The sequence below is a fragment of the Hyperoodon ampullatus genome (assembly GCF_949752795.1).
Source record: "Hyperoodon ampullatus genome assembly, chromosome: 4".
In the NCBI taxonomy this organism is placed as follows: Eukaryota; Metazoa; Chordata; class Mammalia; order Artiodactyla; family Ziphiidae; genus Hyperoodon; species Hyperoodon ampullatus.
The window spans coordinates 103,351,827-103,374,378 of NC_136917.1; the positions used below are offsets into that span (position 1 = coordinate 103,351,827).

Sequence of the window (22,552 nt, forward strand, 5' to 3'; positions counted from 1 at the left end):
TTAACTACCAACCATCTTTTACTCAAATTTTCTCCCCTGCTTCAAAAATGCCATTGGGCAAACATCTACCTCATTCATCACAAAGAAGACAATATTGTACAGTCTTCAGAGACATCAAGGAAAAAAATCTCTCAGTCCAGCCTGTTCCCTGGTGTAGAGACAGAGATGAAGGAACCAAAATCTGCCCCACCAGCTGACCTTTGACCTAGAGAACAGCTCCTCTCTTTCCTCACCAAATTACTACAAGCCTACACCATGTTCGATTCCCCTGCTGCCCAGAGTGACCTCACACAACAGAAACACATACTTTCAACTTTCAGGGAAAAATTTTATTTTAGAACATTGTATAATTAACAGTCTTTGCCACCACTGTCCTGGTCTAGTGTCACATAAATGTGAGACAAAGCAGGGAAAGACTGTTTTACAGTCAGTTCAGTATTAATCCCTGCACAACCTAGCTTTCACTCATCCTTTCTCTCTGTTTTGTTTCCTTTTCCCTATTTTTCTCTTTTACTTTACCTTCCCAGGAGTTCCACCTTTGTAATCACTAGGGAAAATTCCTCAGGGCCTTCAGGAAGGCTGTCATCAAGGATTTCAATGTGCACACTTTTCACCGTCTCCCTCGCTTCAAAGAGGAGCTGCCCTGGTGGAGGGATGAAATCCACGCCGGCCTCGGCTGTCCCACTCACAGCCTCAAACCAGAGCCTCACGGGGCCAAAAGAGCCACCCGAACGGATGACTGTGAGGTTAACCTATGCAAGAAGCAGTTTTTTATTTTGGATGAGTACTCTACCAGACAAGACTTAATTTTGAGTGTCTCTAATTCTATTTACCAGGATTATGTCGAAGTTACATGTAAATTTATCAAAGTATATAAATTCTACGTTAAAATGATATCAGGAACACGTTAATGAGTTTGTGAACACTTTACTTTGGAATATGAACAAAGAAACACATTTTAAAGATCACTCACAATATAAAAAATAAAAATGATATTTAAGATTTTAAGCATTTCACGCTCCACCTTTTGCACTTCCTCTGACACCCGAAGTTGTTCTTGTGAAAAGGCGAATCGTCCATAGGGAAAGTCACTAGCCACCACTGTGATGTTGGCAGTGCTGCTGGATTCACGCCATACTCCCCCGTCGCTGACTCCAGTGAGCTGAAACTCATAGAAACACTTTTCCTCAGGAATGTCATCATTCAAAGCCTAGAGAAGGACAGAAAGAGCCATGAGCAGCAGAAGCTGAACATTTAAAAAAATATATCTATCATATAAGCAAAACAACGAACTCTGTGATACTGACCACCTCCCACCACCCCATCCCCCAACCACACACACACACAGCAAAGGGCATAACAGCAATCAGTAATACTGATACCTGTAACACTACAATTGCTGCAGACTGTCCATCTCGCATTGTTAGTTTTCCTGAAGTTTCAGCAAATTCCCCCATGGAAGGAGGGAATATCCTCCAGTACACTGTGACCTCCCCAGAAATCGCTGGGCCACGAACGAGGCTACAACAACACACAAATGTATATTTCATTTTTATTGAAAGAGCTTTTCCTAAATATTTGCTCTATCCTTCAACAATAAACAATTTTCAATTATTTCAAGAATATTATGAATTTCAATAACCCTATCTATCAACTATAAAGCAAAAAAAGTCTTTTAACTCCAAGACAATACTGAGCTTGTGTAAATCTGCTTGACAAGAATACTAGGAAAAGCTGAACACTAAAAGTAGAAGGCTTAAAGGAATAAAAAAAAAAGTACGTATGGACTTTTCACTTACTACACAAGATACAAAGTACAAATAAAGAACAGTAAACACTTCACACATGCAATGTTAATGAAAAAACTACCAAAAAGATAAAGTTTTGACACAAATTCAACTACTTTATTGATAACTGCTATCTCACTCCTCATGAGAAAATTTATGATAAACAAAATTGCCTATGATCATACTACCCTAGTTAAATAATAGGTCCTAATTTTAGAACAATCAGAATAATAAAATCTTTGATCCAGATGATTTTTTAAGGGAAGATTCTGTAGCTAAGGCACACAAGCTTACAGAGATGAAGTAACTCCTATTTTACATGGTTAGTGACAGAACAGAGCTGAAAGCACAGAATTCTTGATGTTACTCAGTGTGCTCTCCTTGGCATGGGGCTGTGCAAATAATCTAAAAAACAGTCAGAAACCCTCTCATGGCCTACCCAGCTCTTTGGTGGGGATAATGGTGGACTCTGGGAGGGCTCACACCAAGGAGTACTACCCAGAACTATGGCTGCAACTGTCCTTGTCCCCACGGGGAGCCACAGCCACCCCTCCGCCTCTGCAGGAGACCCTCCAACACTAGCAGGTCCAAAGCAGAAGGCAGAAGGTACACACTCCCATTCCGCAAAGAAAGAGGTGCAGGGACCCTAAAGTAGCAATTTTTAAAAAGCTGTGTGGCTGACAGGGTCTTGGTGCTCTGGCCGGGTGTCAGGCCTGAGTCTCTGAGGTGGGAGAGCCAAGTTCAGGACACTGGTCCACCAGAGACCTCCTGACCTCACGTAATATCAAATGGTGAAAGCTCTCCCAGAGATCTCCATCCATCTCAATGCTAAAACCCAGCTCCACTTATCGACCAGCAAGCTACAGTGCTGGACACCCTATGCCATACAAGTAGCAAGACAGGAACACAACCCCACCCATTAGCAGAAAGGCTGCCTAAACTCATAAGGTCACAGACACCCCAAAACAAACCATCAGATGCGGTCCTGCCCACCAGAAAGACAAGATCCAGCCTCATCCACCAGAACACAGGCACTAGTCCCCTCCACCAGGAAGCCTACACAACCCACTGAACCAACCTTAGCCACTGGGGGCAGACACCAAAAACAATGGTAACTACGAACCTGCAGCCTGCGAAAAGGAGAACCCAAACACAGTAAGTTAAGCAAAATAAGAAGAGAGAGAAACACACAGCAGGTGAAGGAGCAAGATAAAAACCCACCAGACCTAATAAGTGAAGAGGAAATAGGCAGTCTGCCTGAAAAAGAATTCAGAATAATGATAGTAAAGATGATCCAAAATCTTGGAAAGAGAATAGACAAAATACAAGAAACGTTTAACAAGGACCTAGAAGAACTAAAGAGCAAACAAACAATGATGAACAACACAACAAATGAAATCAAAAATTCTCTAGAAGGAATCAATAGCAGAATAACTGAGGCAGAAGAACGGATAAGTGACCTGGAAGATAAAATAGTGGAAATAACTACTGCAGGGCAGAATAAGTAAAAAAGAATGAAAAGAATTGAAGACAGTCTCAGAGACCTCTGGGACAACTTTAAACACACCGACATTCGAATTATAGGGGTCCCAGAAGAAGAAGAGAAAAAGAAAGGGACTGAGAAAATATTTGAAGAGATAATAGTTGAAAATTTCCCTAATATGGAAAAGGAAATAGTTAATCAAAAAATACACTAGAAGGAATCAATAGCAGAATAACTGAGGCAGAGGAACATTCTACATAGTGGAAATAACTACCGCAGAGCAGAATAAAGAAAAAGATTGAAAAGAATTGAGAACAGTCTCAGAGACCTCTGGGAGAACATTAAAATACACCAACATCCTAATTATAGGGGTACCAGAAGAAGAAGAGAAAAAATAAGGGACTGAGAAATATTTGAAGAGATTATAGTTGAAAACTTCCCTAATATGGGGAAGGAAATAGTGAATCAAGTCCAGTAGGCGCAGAGACTCCCATACAGGATAAATCCAAGGAGAAACATGCCAAGACACATATTAATCAAACTATCAAAAATTAAATACAGGGCTTCCCTGGTGGCGCAGTGGTTGCGAGTCCGCCTGCCGATGCAGGGGACATGGGTTCGTGCCCCGGTCCGGGAGGATCCCACGTGCCTCGGAGCAGCTGGGCCCGTGAGCCATGGCCGCTGGGCCTGTGCGTCCGGAGCCTGTGCTCCGCAGAGGGAGAGGCCACAACAGTGAGAGGCCCGCATACCGCAAAAAACAAAAAACAAAAACAAAAAAAACAAACAAAAAAAATTAAATACAAAGAGAAAATATTAAAAGCAGCAAGGGAAAAGCAACAATTCATACACAAGGGAGTCCCCAAAAGGTTAACAGCAGATCTTTCAGCAGAAACTCTGCAAGCCAGAACGGAGTGGCAGGACATATTTAAAGTGATGAAAGGGAAAAACCTACAACCAACATTACTCTACCCAGCAAGAATCTCATTCAGATTCGACGGAGAAATTAAAATCTTTACAGATAAGCAAAAGCTAAGACAATTCAGCACCACCAAACCAGTTCTATAAAAAATGCAGGGCTTCCCTGGTGGCGCAGTGGTTAAGAATCCGCCTGCCAATGCAGGGGACACGGGTTCGAGCCCTGGCCCGGGAAGATCCCACATGCCGTGGAGCAACTAAGCCCGTGCACCACAACTGCTGAGCCTGAGCTCTAGAGCCCGCGAGCCACAACTACTGAGCCCACGTGCCACAACTACTGAAGCCCGTGTGCCTAGAGCCCGTGCTCCGCAACAAGAGAAGCCACCGCAATGAGAAGCCCGCACACCGCAACAAAGAGTAGCCCTTGCTCACTACAACTAGAGAAAGCCCGCGCGCAGCAACGAAGACCCAACACAGCCAAAAATAAATAAATAAAATAAATTCATATAAAAAAAAAATGCAAAGGAACTTCTCTAGGCAGGAAACACAAGAGAAGGAAACGACTTACAATAACAAACCCAAAACAATTAAGAAAATGGTAATTGGAACATACATATTGATAACTACCTTAAAGGTCAAAGGATTAAATGCTCCAACCAAAAGACATAGACTGGATGAATGGATACAAAAACAAGACCCATACATATGCTGTCTAAAAGACACCCACTTCAGACCTAGGAAAACATACAGACTGAAAGTGAGGGGATGGAAAAAGATATTCCATGCAAATGGAAATCAAAAGAAAGCTGGAGTAGCCAATTCTCATATCAGACAAAACAGACTTTAAAACAAAGACTATTACAAGACATGAAGAAGGACACTACATAATGATCAAGGGATCAAACCAAGAAGAAGATATAACAATTGTAAATATTCACGCACCCAACATAGGAGCACCTCAATACATAAGGCAAATACTAACAGCAATAAAAGGGGGAATCGACAGTAACACAATCATAGTAGGGGACTTTAACACTCCACTCTCACCAATGGACAGATCATCCAAAATGAAAGTAAATAAGGAAACACAAGCTTTTAATGATACATTAAACAAGATGGACTTAATTGATATTTATAGGGCATTCCATCCAAAAACAGCAGATTACACTTTCTTCTCAAGTGCACATGGAACATTCTCCAGGAGAGATCACATCTTGGGTCACAAATCAAGCCACAGTAAATTTAAGAAAATTGAAATCATATCAAGCATCTTTTCTGACCACAATGCTATGAGATTAGAAATCAATTACAGGGAAAAAAACATGAGAAACACAAAAACATGGAGGCTAAACAATATGTTACTAAATAGCCAAGATATACTGAAGAAATCAAAGAGGAAATCAAAAAATACCTACAAAGAAATGACAATGAAAACATGACAATCCAAAACCTGTGGGATGCAGCAAAAGCAGTTCTCAGAGGGAAGTTTATAGCATTACAAGCCTACAACAAGAAACAAAAAAATTTCAAATAAACAATCTATACACCTAACGGAATTAGAGAAAGAAGAACAAACGAAGCCCAAAGTTAGTAGAAGGAAAGAAATCATACAGATCAGAGCAGAAATAAATGAAATAGAAACAAAGAAAACAATAGCAAAGATCAATAAAACTAAAACCTGGTTCTTTGAGAAGATAAGCAAAATTGATAAACCATTAGCCAGATTCATCAAGAAAACGAGGGAGAGGAATCAAATCAATAAAATTAGAAATGAAAAAGGAGAAGTTACAACAGACACTGCAGAAATACAAAGCATCCTAAGAGACTACTACAAGCAACTCTATGCCAATAAAATGGACAACCGGGAAGAAATGGACAAATTCTTAGAAAGGTATAACCTTCCAAGACTGAACCAGGAAGAAATAGAAAATATGAACAGACCAATCACAAGTAATGAAATTGAAACTGTGATTAAAAAGCTTCCAACAAACAAAAGTCCAGGACCAGATAGCTTCACAGGTGAATTCTATCAAACATTTAGAGAAGAGCTAACACCCATCCTTCTCAAACTCTTCCAAAAAATTGCGGAGGAAGGAACACTCCCAAACTCATTCTATGAGGCCACCATCACTCTGATACCAAAACCAGACAAACATACTACAAAAAAAGAAAATTACAGACCAATATCACTGATGAATATAGATGCAAAAATCCTCAACGAAATATTATCAAACAGAATCCAACAACACATTAAAAGGATCATACACAATGATCAAGTGGGATTTATCCCAGGGATGCAAGGATTCTTCAATACATGCAAATCAATCAATGTGAAAAACCATATTAACAAACTGAAGAATAAAAACCATGTGACCATCACAATAGATGCAGAAAAAGCTTTTGACAAAATTCAACACCCACTTACGATAAAAAGTCTCCAGAAAGTGGGCATAGAGGGAACTTACCACAACATAAAAAAGGCCATATATGACAAACCCACAGCAAGCATCACATTCTCAATGGTGAAAAACTGAAAGCATTTCCTCTAAGATCAGGAACAAGACAAGGATGTCCACTCTCACCACTATTATTGAACATAGTTTTGGAAGTCCTAGCCATGGCAATCAGAGAAGAAAAAGAAATAAAAGGAATACAAATTGGAAAAGAAGTACAACTGTCACTGTTTACAGACAACATGATAGTATATATAGAGAATCCTAAAGATGCCGCCAGAAAACTACTGGAGCTAATCAATGAATTTGGTAAAGTTGCAGGATACAAAATTAATGCACAGAAATCTCTTGCATTCCTATACACTAATGATGAAAAATCTGAAAGAGAAATTAAGGAAACACTCCCATTTACCACTGCATCAAAAAGAATAAAATACTTAGGAATAAACCTACCAAGGGAGACAAAAGACATGTATGCATAAAACTATAAAACACTGATGAAAGAAATTAAAGATGATATAAACAGATGGAGAGATATACCATGTTCTTGGATTGGAAGAAGCAACAACTGCAAAAATGACTATACTACCCAAAGCAATCTACAGATTCAATGCAATCCCTATCAAATTACCAATGGCATTTTTTACAGAAGTAGAACAGAAAATCTTAGAATTTGTATGGAGACACAACAGACCCCGAATGGCCAAAGCACTCTTGTGAAAGAAAAAGGAGCTGGAGGAAACAGGCTCTGGACTTCACACTATACTACAAAGCTACAGTAATCAAGACAGTATGGTAGTGCCACAAAAACAGAAATATAGATCAATGGAACAGGATAGAAAGCCCAGAGATAAACCCATGCACATATGGTCACCTTATTTTTGATAAAGGAGGCAACAATATACAATGGAAAAAAGATAGCCTCTTCAATAAGTGGTGCTGGGAAAACTGCACAGCTACATGTAAAGAATGAAATAAGAACACTCTCTAACACCATACACAAAAATAAACTCAAAATGGGTTAAAGAGTTAAATGTAAGGCCAGATACTATAAAACTCTTAGAGGAAAACATAGGCAGAACACTGCATGACATAAATCACAGCAAGATCCTTTCTGATGCACCTCTAGAGAAATGGAAATAAAAACAAAATAAACAAATGGGACCTAATGAAACTTAAAAGCTTTTGCACAGCAAAGGAAACCATAAACAAGACAAAAAGATAACCCTCAGAATGGGAGAAAGTATTTGCAAATGAAGCAACAGACAAAGGATTAACCTCTAAAATACACAAGTAGCTCATGCAGCTCTATATCAAAAAAACAAACAACCAAGTCCAAAAATGGGCAGAAGACCTAAATAGACATTTCTCCCAAGAAGATATACAGATTGCCAACAAACACATGAAAGGATGCTCAACATCACTAATCATTAGAGAAATGCAAATCAAAACTACGACAAGGTATCAACTCACACCAGTCAGAATGGCCAACATCAAAAAATCTACAAACAATAAATGCTGGAGAGGGTGTGGAGAAAAGGGAACCCTCTTGCACTGTTGGTGGGAATGTAAATTGATACAGCCACTATGGAGAACAGTATGGAGGTTCCTCGAAAAACTAAAAATAGAACTACCATACAACCCAGCAATCCCACTACTGAGCATATACCCTGAGAAAACCATACTTCAAAAAAAGTCATGCACCATAATGTTTATTGCAGCTCTATTTACTATAGCCAGGACATGAAAGCAACCTAAGTGTCCATCAACAGATGTATGGATAAAGAAGATGTGGCACATACATATATATACAATGGAATATATATACAATGGAATATTACTCAGCCATAAAAAGAAACGAAATTGAGTTATTTGTAGTGAGGTGGATGGACCTAGAGACTGTCATACAGAGTGAAGTAAGTCAGAAAGAGAAAAACAAATACCATATGCTAACACATAAATATATGGAATCAAAAAAAAATGGTTCTGAAGAACCTAGGGGTAGGACAGGAATAAAGATGTAGACATAGAGAATGGACTTGAGGACACGGGGATTAGGAAGGGTAAGCGAGGACGACGTGTGAGAGTGGCATGGACATATATACACTATCAGATGTAAAATAGATAGCTAGTAGGAAGCAGCCACATAGCACAAGGAGATCAGCTCGGTGCTTTGTGTCCACCTAGAGGGGTGGGATAGGGAGGGTGGGAGGGAGATACAGGAGGGAGGAGATATGGGGATATATGCATATGTATAGCTGATTCACTTTGTTATACAGCAGAAACTAACATACCATTGTAAAGCAATTATACTCCAATAAAAGTGTTAAAAAAAAAAACTTCTCATGATCTAATGTCAAGATAACTCAAAACATACCTTCAGTTTTTATCAAAAATATGTTCTACTCTCCACAGCATTTTACAAATATATAAAAAGACAATGCCTTAAGAATATGTCCGTATTCAGAACAATGTATTTAATTAATAATGTTAATTATTTAAATAAAACTTCAAAACCCTCACCTAGGCAAACAAAAATTAGAAAACCCTTACCTGATGATAGCAGTACCATTATATTTTGCTGAGGGTTCCCCAATGAGGACGTGCCTAGATGATGGAGCTATCCCAACTTCTCCTGACACTCCCTTATCTCCACGAATGATTATTGATGCGCTACCTGAGTTGAAGATGATACACCACTTATGTAGAAAACACATGGATTCACTTAGTACATGCCTGGCAATGTTCTAAGGGCTTTACATATACTAATCTTGTGAGTTGGTCCTCATAACAATCATATAAGTTAGGTACTAATATTATCCTCATTTTACCAGCACAGACATTTAAGCACATAGAGGCATTGAAGACACTAAGGCAAATGACTTGCCCAAGATCACGCTTTAATGAAAGGGATAAAGTGGGCAGTACTTCCACTATCACTCCCATGATAAGTAAGTACTCTTCTACCATGTGCATTAATCCACTTCTACAGTAACCATTTTGTAGCTCACTGAAATTGGCTATGTAGCTGTATGTATTAGCTATGTAGCAAAAGCTAGAATTCTTGGGGGCCCGTTTTTATTTTTAATTTTCTGACTCTACCATTTGCTTCTAAGTGTTCCTACTAAAATAGAAATAAAAACCATATCAAGTAATTTGAGTATTCATATCATAATTTAGCAGTAACTTAAATAAAATTGTTTCCAGAAGCACACATTAGAGTTTAATGAAACAAAGGATTGGATTACTATACTATCACTTTCTTTGGCAATGGATTAATGGGATCAAGAGTGGTTTGTCAAGTGCAAGTATGTGACAGTTAGAAATATATTATGAATTTTTTATATTAACAAATGATTTACCTTGATCCACTGGTATATTCTTGTTCTTGCGTCTAATTAGTCTATATAATATCAACACTGACATTTAACACGATGTAGACAACTGAGCTGACTTAAGACTTATGGAAGAATATAATGCAAAGATATGATTCCCTCAAATGCTTGCTGGAAGTACTCTAGATATAAATGCAAAAGGAATAACTACCCTAGGTGATTTCATAGGTGACAGTACACAATACTCTCTACAATTCTGCGAATCTCCTTAGCCACGGAATTCTGCTTCTTTGACCATGAACCCTTGCATAGGATGAAGTTCTTGATGGCAAAAAAGGACATGCAACAGTAACTAAGCTTTCATATCAAAGTTGCTGGGCCATTTTTTATGGTTATTACTATTTGTACTATAATGAAACCGTTTTAGCTCCAGTAATCCTTTCTCTCCAGACCGAAGAAACAAATTTTCACATGGACCATAGGCAAGTGAGAATTATGATGCCTGTTTCTGAAATGTCAAAATCTAAGTAATTACTTTCTGATCAAAATAGGCAATAGATAGGCTTAAAGAGACATAATAAGATGCTAAGTTTTAAAATAACATTTTATTACAAAAGTAACATGTGATCATTGTAAGTAGGTATAGAAAATATAGGTAATCAAAAACCACTATCAACATTTCAAATAAATAATTCCAAACATGTTTATGACATGCACGTGACAAAAAGGGGATTACACTGAACATGTTGTTACAAAGCCTATTTTATTAATGTAACAATTATCCATGTAATGAAGTGTTCTTAATTTTAATGAAAGTAAGGCTTTTTCTGCCACGTTTTTTGAATAGTTGCATAGTATTCTGTTACATTTAACCAGTCTCCTACTGTAGGATCACTTAAGAAGCTTTCATATTTTACTTTATAAACACTGCTAAAACAAACATATTTATCTTTTTAAAAATCACACAGCTGAGTAGTATGAAGTCTTTGGCATATGACCTTACCAACATTGGGTATGGTAATTTTAGCTTTAAAAAGTCTTTAGCTGTTATACAAGTAGGAAATAACATCTTTAAGATTTAGAAAATGTTTTAGGAATTATAAAAACAAATACTACCTATCTTTGTAACTATTGATTATCTGGTTACATTTTTCTAAAAATCTACTTTTTAATTTCCAAAAATGTCGATTTCTCTTACCTTTTATTGGAGATATTTCTACCTCATCAACTGGTACCAGCTGAATGGTGAAACTCCTGTCCTCCTCCAACATGGCGTCTTGAAGTGTGTGCAACACAATGGTCTTCTGGGACTCAGTCTACATCAAATGAGGAGGAATAACACATTTTCCAGATTGACCAAAGTTAAGTTTCGAATGTTCCCATTAGCAGAATAACATTTATGTTCATAAGCATTTTTTAATGTGTGTCCTTTCTGTGCCCTAGAATTATGAGTTTCTGCTAGAGAGAATTACTATGTAAAAATTAGCTCTGAGCATAAATCCGATTAAGGTCCGTAATAGGAAAAAGGGGGGAAATGTTAACACAACTTTTAAATTTCCTGAAAATTTTCAACCATTGAAAGTTCGATCACTTAAAATTAAATGGTCACAGCATGATGTAAATAGATGAACGTCATAGGTTTAATACTTTATAAAGGTTATCTTTCTACTACCCATTTTTACTCCTTGCCCTCTACCCACGCCTGCTTCCTTCCCATTCCTTCCATAGGTGTTGATCTCAAGCATTTTCACTATCATGCCTTCCCTCTCTTGGCTTAAACTTAGCTCAGTAATTTCTTGGAACATGTGCTAAGTTTTCAGTGTAGGCTGGAAGAGAAAGAATAAGGAAAAGCAAATAGATAGACGACAACCAGCTTAATACTTTGAGACATAACCGTGACAGAAATCACTTTTATCTTTACCGCCTCCTCCGTATGCTGATAAAAAAAACTCAAATTTGTCCTATGCATCACTGATTAGTTTTCTATAGTTTGAATTCTGCAGTTTATTGCTTCTTATGTACATCTTAGTTCCGCAATTGCATCTCTTGAGATTTTTATTGTTAAAAGCGTTATTCTAATCTCTTCACTCAAGCTGTCCTCTCTTCCTAAGAGTCTTTTTTTTATATTTTACAGTAACTGTACTTCTTAAAAATTTTGTAAGAGCTGCTAGGAAAATGTATACTTCCTGCCTCAGACCTTATTAAATGCACTCATGGAAAATCTATAATTCCTGGGATGCAATTAATCACTCCCATCCCTTTTACTCTCTGCACATTGTCAATTAGCGGCTCTGAACTATGTGCTTAGCTACAAAGCCATTTGTTAGAATGGAGACATAGGTATGTCAGTAGCTGAGTATACAAGAACAATAAAGCTATTATGCAGAGGTACATGGAACGCACCAGGTTGGTAAGCAAAGAACAAGATGGATAGGGTCAGGTCCAGGGTGACCCATAAACTCACCCCTCCTGATGCAGTACTCTGAACAAGGATGGCCTTATTCCCTGGGGTAAAAGATCAGACTATTTGCCATTTTGGTATGGATATCCTGCTCAACACCAGAAAATCTTTCTAATCATCTGGGAAGTAGATCTAGTAACTGGGAAATGACTGCTCATTATTACTATGGAAAATCTTTAAAGAAATTTCAAAGTAATTTCTAAATTCTTCTCATGACAAATGAGAAGTTTATAGAGGTTTAGGGCATGCAACCAAGGTGTTTCTTGAGCCATCGCATATCAGAACCTAAGAAATGAGTGGATGAAATATCTGTGCCATCTGGCTTGAGATCTTTAATTCCATTAGAGTAACCAACACCTCAAAGATGGTGGCAGAATGTCTAAGTGGCAAATGGACTGCGAGAGGGCATCACCGATTAATTTATTCATCACCTATTAGAAAACTGAATGAAAAAAAAGTATTTGCTTTTGTGTTGTTTGGTGTTGAAAGCTCTGATAAAAGGTCAATAGACTCAAAAAAAATAGATTGACCATGTTTCATTGGGATCATCTTATCTTTACATGTTTGGTCAAATTTCTTTTAGAAAACCACCTTGGGGACCTTCTACTCTCCTATTTAATTTTTTAAATTCTATTTCGTTTATGGAAATTCATCTGCTTAGACTTTCTATATCTACTATTTACCTATTAGAGTCAATTTCATATAGATGTTTATATTCATTTGTCTAGATATGTACAAAGTAATCTCTTAAAATTTTATACTTTCTCCTTTAATGGTTCTTTCTTGCTTGTTCTTATTTTGTGAGGTTATTTTTTGTTGCTTTTTAAAAAACTTATTCATCAGTTCTTCTGGTTTTTAACTAATTTCCTTTTGCCTTTGTTTTTACTAATTTAGGAAAGATTTATGCAAACATGAAAGCAAAAACCATAAAAGATTGATAAATCTGGACTCTCCAGTTTCTTCTCTTTGGTCTATTTGTCTATCCCAGAGCCAGTATCATACTGTCACATTTACCTGTGCTACATATTATCTTAAGTTTAGTTAGGGAGGGGCACCCTCCATTCTTCTTTGTGAGTTTCTGAGACTATTCTTGGTCTTTTGCATTTCCATATGGATTTAAGAATCAGCCTGTCAATTCCCTTCCACCTCTCCATCCCTCCTTCCAGGAAAAAAGAGTTCAGAGTTTGATAGATAAATGTTCCTTGGTTCTAGTTACACTGCATTCACAGTGAAACTCTGTGCTCAGATTAACTGGGAGGAAGGTATCGCCAGGATTCCCTCCGAGAGGCTCTGTGTTCCACATTTCAGAGCCTGAAGTTCTGTGGGTAAGACGCTGCCACTGGATCCTTTTAAGCAGGGGGTGGCATAACGAGATCTTCCTTATAGAAAAGTAGCCTTACTCAGTGGCATGGATACTGGACAGAATAGGGAAAAGACTTGGAGTAGGAATATCAGTTAAAAGACCATCCAAGGAAAGAAGATGGAGGTACGGATTGTCACAGCCATGACAGAGTAGGAGGAACAGAAAGGGTATTTAAAAGGGAAAACTGACTAAACTCAGCTGTCAAATATATGCAAGAGTTACAGAATGGGTAGCGATGGGGATGACACCCAGATGTCCGGCTCGGTTGACTGGTTTTGCCCTCAATCAGGGGAGGGTATGTCAAGAAAAGAGCAGTTTTAAGGGTGGGATGTAGGTAGCGTCTGAATTAAATTTCAGACATCTTGGGGTGGTGTGTGTGTGTGTGTGTGTGTGTGTGTGTGTGTGTCTGTGATTTTTCTCCACGGTGCATATGATTTCAAAAAATTCAGAAAATCAAACAAAGACAAATTAGAGAAAAACTACAGGAGTCCTGATGACGATTATACCTCATCAAAATGAAGTGTCCCATTCAAAGGACTGAGGTCATCTTTAGCCATCTCATCTATGGTCCACTGAAGTCGGATGGCTCCTTTTCCTCCTGGGGACCGGACAACTGTCAATGTCACATACGAATCAGGGTCATCAGACAAAAGGGATTCATCAACCATTACCTGAAAAAAAGAAAATCCAGTAAGGTTAAAAAAAAAAAAAAAAAAAAGAGCAAAAAGCAGCAGGAAGAACAAACAGAATCTCATTTCTCTTCTCAATGACGGCAATTTTTGAATTTAGAACTCTAATCACAGCATGTTACAATCATGTGGTAGAAAAAAAAATGTTTCACCAAATCCCATTCCCTTTTTGCCCTAGACACTCAGCTACTTGGCATTTCCTAGCCCCTTCTGCAATTAGGTGGAGCTTGTGACTGAATTCTGGCCAAAAGAATACAGGCAGAAGTGAAGTATGCCAATCATAGTCTGGCCATCAACTTCCCACACAATCTTCCACACTCCCTCTTTCTCCATTTGCTGGATGACTAGAGGAGGACAGTCACAGATGGAGAGACTCTGGTGCCTGAGATGCCAGTTGGAGAAGAGGTACCCATAAGACCCCAACTAGGAACAGTGATGTAGGACTTTTGCATAAAGAAGAAATAAACTCTTATTATATTAAGGAACTGAGATTTGGGGGTTCTTTTATGGCAGTCAGGCTCCCCACATAATACAGACCTAATACGAATTACACATATTGACTCTGTGAAGCAAAGTCCAAACTGAGCCTATACTATGCACCTGTTATGTAAATACAAACATATAACACAATGCTTTCCATTTTCAAGAAAGACACTTAACGAGTGTATAATTCAATCTTGTTGGGGTCTTTTTTCATGAGATTTTTGCATTGGTGCCACGAGTACGGATTTGGAGCCAACTGATATTTGTTGAGCTTCTAATATGTGTCAGTTCTTGCACATACTTTATCTTATTTAAGCCTCACAAAAACTCTAAGAAAGCTGAGGAGCACAGATATACATGTATTTGGAGAAAAGGAGCCTGCGATTTAGTTCAGATGTTTTGACTCCACACGCAGTGCTGTTCAAAGCACTCCTCAGACACCAGAAATATCAAGTAAGAAAAAAGCAAAGTGAGAAAGAAAAAAAATCCATTATAAACAAACTGCGTATATAAGTCCTTTTCGTTTCCATAGATAATAATATTCTAGTTTCAGTTTCACAAGCATATTTCCAGGAGTCCCTGCGATTCCCAGTGCTTTGGTATACTCAGCACATTTCCCTGTGAGAAGCTTATTAATTTTGACAGATTAATACCAATAATCCTTTCTCAGTGTTCTTCAGTTCTGAATATAATCTGTCTCACCAAATAATGCTAACAGAATGTTCACTATGCGCACAATATTGTGTATTTTAGATACAGGTTAAAAGATAAACTCCAAGTTATCAAGAGCTATTGGTTATAAGAAAGATAGGATACAAGGAAAGTAGCCACAAAGGGCTGAGCCACAAGCTACTACTAATATTATCAACAATTAAAACAGCAATTGACACCTATTGAGGGTAAAGCCCAATTATATGTGCTTTACATGTATCAATTCACTCCTCACAACAAGGGTTTGGGTACCTTAAATCTTACTTTTAGACTATAAGACAAGTTGGAAATCGGAGGCTATTATAATAAGACAGTAGTTCCCAGATCAAGGATGCACTAAAGTTATTGCAGTAAGGTTTATGACAGCAGTTAAGATAAAATGAATAAACAGAAATTATTTACGAACAGTAGTATAACTCCTTCATCCTCTCAAAAGGTGAGAAAAACCTGTAAATATACCATCCAATGGCTAAGTCCAAAAGTGTGACAAAGCTAAAAGCAAAAACATTATTATAACATTTCATCAGTTGGAGGTTGGACTACTTAAACCCTGAACCTTTTATCTAACCTCAGAAGGTAACAGAGAATACATTTTTAGTACATTTAATACATTTTATAAAAATAAATTACATACTCATATATATTAAAATATTTCTCTGCATATATGCAAAGAAGGCCTGGATGGAAATATGACAAAATACTAATGATATCTATCTTAGAGCAATAATATTATGGGTACTTTTACTCTTTTCTTTACACATCTTGTATTTTCCAGACTTTTTAGGTTGCCTAGAAAACATTCACAGCTACTCTTTTGTGAATCTACCACTCTTTACAAACACTTATTTCTGCTCATTCCTTTCTCAAAGAAGAAAAAGAGTCTCAAATAGGCTACAGCAGTAGAAGGGTTCTGTTCCTTTTATAGTTTCCATTTTCTTATGAAGTTGAAATTTCAATGATCAAATAATTAGGCAATTATTAGGGTTTATCTAAATTTTGGAGCATCTAGGAAGCCCAGCCCTGATAGGCAAGTTGCAGGTCTAGCCTTGCATCCACTGAACAGTAAAGACAATTGGCATTAGACAATTTGCTATTATTTAAAATGATCTATGGTGAATTACTGATTACCTATAAGTGATTAAATAAAGGGAATGGTGACAAAAGAGCCAGAAAAGTTGCTGTGTCTATCGAAATTATCTAAATATTTGTATGATTATTTCATCTTGAAATTTCCTTTGAAAGGTAAATCATAATGATGATAATATAATCATTATGTCATAATAATTATGATATAGTTTAATAGTACCTCATTGTCTAGTTAAGGTAGAGAGAGAATTTTGTACTAGCCAAAGCTTTTTTTTCTCTCTCAGGGGTTGAACGAATAATAATTAGGCTCACTCTTGCAGGTCTTAGAAGTAGGCAGCCAATGAGAAATAAGAGGGGAGAGAGAGGGAAGAAATACAGAGAAACACAGGAGCTGGGGTGACTGTGGTGTTTTGTTCAGTATAAATCAAGATAGAGGGCCTGAAAGGTGGGGAATATAAATCCCTCCTCAGCTAAATCCATTCCTGGGGTGTAAAACCAGAGCATGACAGAATCCTGCCTTGTAACCAGGATGGCAGTCTGGTAGCAGAGCCGGTACAGAACAGAATGTATAGACAAAAAGTACCTCGTAGTCTATTACACCCCTTTGTAACTGCCTGATGTTAAGAGCTCTCACTACTATCAAACTGTGTGCACAGGTTAGCAGATTGGCCCCTAATTCAATAGCCAACTCAAAAGAGCCTTGAGAAAAGAACTGTAAGTAAAGAGTAATGCAGAGTTTTATTTTTAAATAAAGAAAAAGACCTTTCTACTACAAATTACATGAAAAAATTAGCTTAGGGGAAGGCACCCCACTTCCTGATATATTTCACTTACAGTCTTTTCTTCAAATCCAAACACTCCAAATGGAGAATCATTCTGTGGAATAACAACAGTTACCACAGCATCTTCTCCAAGTCTGCCACCTCCAGCCACCCTGATTAAGGAAATATTGAATATCTCCATGAGTTCAAATTCAGCATCATCAATTATAGTGATTTCTATCACTGCGATAACCTATAAAAGAAAAGAAGGAAAGAAGGAAAAGAGGGAGGGAGAGAAGGAAAAAGGGAGGGAGAGAGGCAGAGAGGGTAAAATGTAATAGCAATTTTTGATCGCATATATTTTAACTTTTTAGTTGAAACTTAGAAACATAGTACCAAAGAAAAAAGCAGGAATTTTTGCCTGTGGTGTTCATAATACTATTTTAAAGTCAGGGAATTCCCTGGCGGTCCAGTGGTTAGGACTCTGCACTCTCACTGCTGAGGGCCTGGGTTCAATCCTTGGTTAGGGAACCAAGATGCAGTGCAGCCAAAAATTTTCTATAAAAATTTAAAAATTAAAAAAATAGTCATATTTATAGTATTTCAAAGTCAAAACTTTTCAGTCTATTGTTTCCAAGATAAAGAAAATTATATATGTAATAAAATATAGGATAATTTATAGGTTCAAAAAAATAATGAAGGCTTATTCTTGATGAAAAATATTTAAAATGTCATGCAGGCTCTAATAACCATTGCACAAACATAAATTTTAGTATACTTAGCATTAATACGACCTGATATAAAATGGTACCATATAAATTATTACCGTCTTCTGTAACTAGAATAAATCCCTTCGGTTTCAAATTACTGTTCTTGTAATGTAGGGAAAAAGACAGGCAGGAAGAAAACCCAAATTTCATGTTTTTAGAACTTTGTGATCAGGAGTTCATTCATCTGTCTGGATCTAAGTTACAAGTTTTTATAACTTATAAATGAGTAAAACTTTGGTCCAGCTTGTGATTTCACTATTAGTCATAAAAATATCCCAGCTGTATGTCCATATTTAAAATATTTTCTGTAACCCAAAGGGAAATGACACAGACATTTATCAAAAAATGTTTTCCTACCTAAATCCACCTTTAATATAGTAACAGAGAAAAGTGAGAAATCTGGACATCACATTCAGAGAAAGAGGAACCTGAACAAAATCAAATGCTAAAATATAAGCTTGTCAAAATGTCTGCACCTCAAATCAGTACTGTAGAACACAGAATACCTTCCCTACAGGATGTTAAATTTAAGAATGATGATGGTCCTAAGGGTGCTGCTAAGTGATGGGACTTTAACTTCATGAAAAGAATAAAGTCCTGATAATATAAAGTTGGAAGGTTACTTCAATGAAAAATCAATTTATTTGTTTCTACTTTTAACATGAAAATCTGCATTTCCCCTCCTTTTAGTAGGAAATGTTTTAAAGTCTTAAATTTGTTAAAATCTCATGATTTCAAATATTAACAATAGACCTTTATGTGTAGGAAAACCTAGATCTGTATGCTTATCTTTTAGCAGTATTTACTATCCCCCTAATGGCAACTAGTAAATTGATGCACGCTGTGCAAATCTGTGCAGGCAAAATCAGACTGAATCTAAATATATACTGCTATTTGAAGCTACTAACATTTTCATGGTTGTTCAACATGCTTTTTCCACTTACTAATTTAAAAATTTATCAAAACACCTTATTCTTACATATTGAAAAATGCCCAGTTCACAAGCTTACAATTCTTAAGGAATATTTTGTAATTTTTAAGATTGGTTGGCCCAAATCTAGAATACTGCTTTTCAATTTTTTCCAGTTTTAACTATTTTGTTCCTTTTCTATCATTTTAGTGTTTTTTAATTGTAAAAAAATCTTTGGGTAATAATAAATGTACATAATAATAAATGTCTTTAGTAATAAATGCATACACTTCTACTGCAAATCCTAAAAAAAATTTATATTTATAATCCTTAAGAAACAACTAGAATATAAGAACCTAAAGTTCATAGGAATAGTCTAGTTCATCAGGCAGTATTTTATACATTCTTAGGTACTTCCAAGCCAGTTATTATCATTTTATAACTTCTATTTAAAATAGAGTAAGGTGGGGAATTTCAGAGAGGGTAAGATTCTTGCCTATTTATATTCTCTTCCCATGTCCATTAAAAAATTATACATTAACTAACGATATCTCTGTTGGCTTGACATGGAAATTTTGAATTTAATACATTCAGCAATCACTACTGCACATTCATTTGGTGGATGCCTATAAAATGTTTCAAGTACAACCAAAACATGTTAATATGTCTATAACTAGCATACTTGTGTATCTGCAAATTCAAGAATCCCGTGAGATGGCTTAAAGTCTTCCAGGCCAGCACTGTCCAGTGTTGCTTTCCAATAAACAGTTACTGCCCCGAAGCTTCCAGCCAGCCGGACTACAGGAACTTGAAGAATGTTCAGGGGTGGAGGTACCTCATAGGCAGTAATAACTCCACCAACATCCTTTAAATAAAGAATATAAGTTAAAATGCAAGACAAAAGTAACTCATATAAGTCATCACTTTCTAAACTTATTATTTCTACTATTAGTTCTTATACTTCACTCTTCAAAGTAGAAATCAATAGTTGACTATAAGTATGCATATTCGGTCTTCAGAACTCTTACATTTAAATGTAATGTAAATAAACGTGCTTAATCCTTTGTTCTAGCTCAAAGAGAACTAAGAATTAGTCTATAAGAAAAACTTTAAGATGGGTATTTATTAATACCTACAAGAAAAGTCAATTATTTTTCAGAAAATATATGATACTGGCCAAATCAGCAGGTACAAGCTTTTGTTATTACTATAAATACGTGAAAGTTCCTCTCACTCTGGTAACATGAAAGTTAAAAATTCCTCTGGGATCATCATTTTCTTCAATCATTATCTCAACTATTTCCATCCCAGGCCTCCGCACACTTGGCTGTCCTGCAGAGAAGTCAGAGTTCACCAGGTACACCTCAGTGATGTTGACAATAAACCCTTCCTCCAGCTCGGGGGCATCATCCTGGGGGTAAGGAACAGGGGGAGGGGAGAGAGATGGTGTTTTATTTTTTTAAATATATTTGATTTGCATTGGAAATACAATATTTTTCAGTAAAGAATGACTGTCCAGGGCTTCCCTGGTGGCGCAGTGGTTGAGAGTCCGCCTGCCGATGCAGGGGACACGGGTTCGTGCCCCAGTTCGGGAAGATCCCACATGCCACAGAGTGGCTGGGCCCGTGAGCCATGGCTGCTGAGCCTGCAAGTCTGGAGCCTGTGCTCCGCAACGGGAGAGGCCACAACAGTGAGAGGCCCGCATACCACCAAAAAAAAAAAAAAAAAGGAATGACTGTCCACAGGCATGGGCAGCTCTACCACACATATAAAAAAAGATTCCTTTTTATATGTTAGTACATCCCCACTGACAACTTCAGAATCTTAGGGGATATTCAAGCTTATTGGTGACGTTTCAATGGAAGCCACATACTCATGAGCAAGTAACATAATTTTTTAGAAGTATCTATCCTACAATTTTGACCACATCCTACTGAATATGTTTTACATATATAATATCCCCTCAATTTACGAGAAACTGGTAAATGCTACATACATCTTAAAAAGTGAAAGCTCTGGACTTGTAAATCTAATTATAATCCTATATTTTAATTAACTTTTTAAAAATTGTTGCCTTATTTTTCAATAGGTAATAAAAAATTTCAAAAGATAGAAAGAATACCTAGAGAAAAGGAAAGGAAACCTCCGCTCTGTCCCATCCCTTACATCTTTCCAGAATGTCCTCTCCAGAAGCCACTATTACCTAATGCCACTAATAACACTATTAATAACACTAATGTTATTATACAATATTATATGCATTTAATAGGATATGATAATAATTAATATTATATGTAGGACTACAATACATAAATACAATATTTAATTATATATTAGTGATAATACTATTAACAAATTTCAGTTTCTTGGGCATCACTACAGACGTATATACACATTCTCTTTAGACGAAGGAGAGAAATAGAGCGAGAGCACTAAAACCAGATCTAAACCCCATCTGAAGACTAATTTTAATTCAAGTGATTTTATCATGGAATGAAAACACTGTCTTGTAAAACCAATAATAAAAATAACCAGATTGACGTGGGTATTTTATTCATTCAATCATTAGCTGAAACCAACTAACAAAGCAACAGAATAGAAGATCCAACCAGACACATAATCAATCCAGATTCAATGCTTCAAAGTTCATTCAAACAATATTCCTGTTCACAAATATAAACAATTAATACACTTGTTATTTTATCTTTCAGTTATTAAATAGTCATTCATTATTAAATATTAGGGTGGGTGGGAGCATTAGAGTACTTGTATCTTTATATTTAAAAAGCACTCTTTTTAAAGATTTTACCTTTAAGAGCATCACATTTTTATCTTCAAGAGTATTTTCCTTTATTTTATATCACATTCATTGCAGCCTTAGACTCACCGGCAAAATGGCAACTTTGACATAAGTTTCTTTTATGTTTTCTTTCATTATTATCATTGTTTCTTGTAGCACATAATCTTCATTCTCAGTGGCTTGATTACTGACGTGCAGTAAGAAATTGGGTTTAGCTACCAACTGAATGGCTATGTTTCCAAGTAGCCCTTTATTTCGAACAATTTGTAACTGAAGAGTGGTGATGTTCTCTGTGAGACAGACATGCCTTAAGTTAAGTAAGCTTTTCTATTTGCTGTTGATGCTATTCCAAGCACTTAGGATAGACTGTTCTGCACTACCCCTTTCAGACAGGCAAAAAAGAGAGGTAAAACAAAGACAATGTATACTCCCAGGGAGTATTTAGTGTTTTATCCACCTTGTCTCCAAAGTTGTGCCGAGAATCACCACACGCTGTTAGCATTACATCCCAGTTCTAAACCTTCACTTCTGGTACTCTAATTCAC

At 36.8% G+C, this 22,552-nt stretch overlaps 1 protein-coding gene across 1 annotated transcript in view; it reads right to left on the reverse strand.

The window, feature by feature from the left end:
• The window catches only part of ADGRV1 (adhesion G protein-coupled receptor V1), a gene marked incomplete at both ends in the record, with an annotated part of 526,225 nt that overhangs the window by 364,615 nt on the left and 139,058 nt on the right, over positions 1-22,552 (reverse strand). The window contains 10 exons of the mRNA XM_079702360.1: positions 520-752; positions 1,025-1,210; positions 1,383-1,521; positions 9,192-9,315; positions 11,172-11,289; positions 14,304-14,468; positions 17,601-17,780; positions 19,890-20,072; positions 20,442-20,618; positions 22,095-22,297. Of these exons, the coding sequence (XP_079558486.1) occupies positions 520-752; positions 1,025-1,210; positions 1,383-1,521; positions 9,192-9,315; positions 11,172-11,289; positions 14,304-14,468; positions 17,601-17,780; positions 19,890-20,072; positions 20,442-20,618; positions 22,095-22,297 (1,708 nt within the window). The remainder of the gene's footprint in view (positions 1-519; positions 753-1,024; positions 1,211-1,382; positions 1,522-9,191; positions 9,316-11,171; positions 11,290-14,303; positions 14,469-17,600; positions 17,781-19,889; positions 20,073-20,441; positions 20,619-22,094; positions 22,298-22,552) is intronic.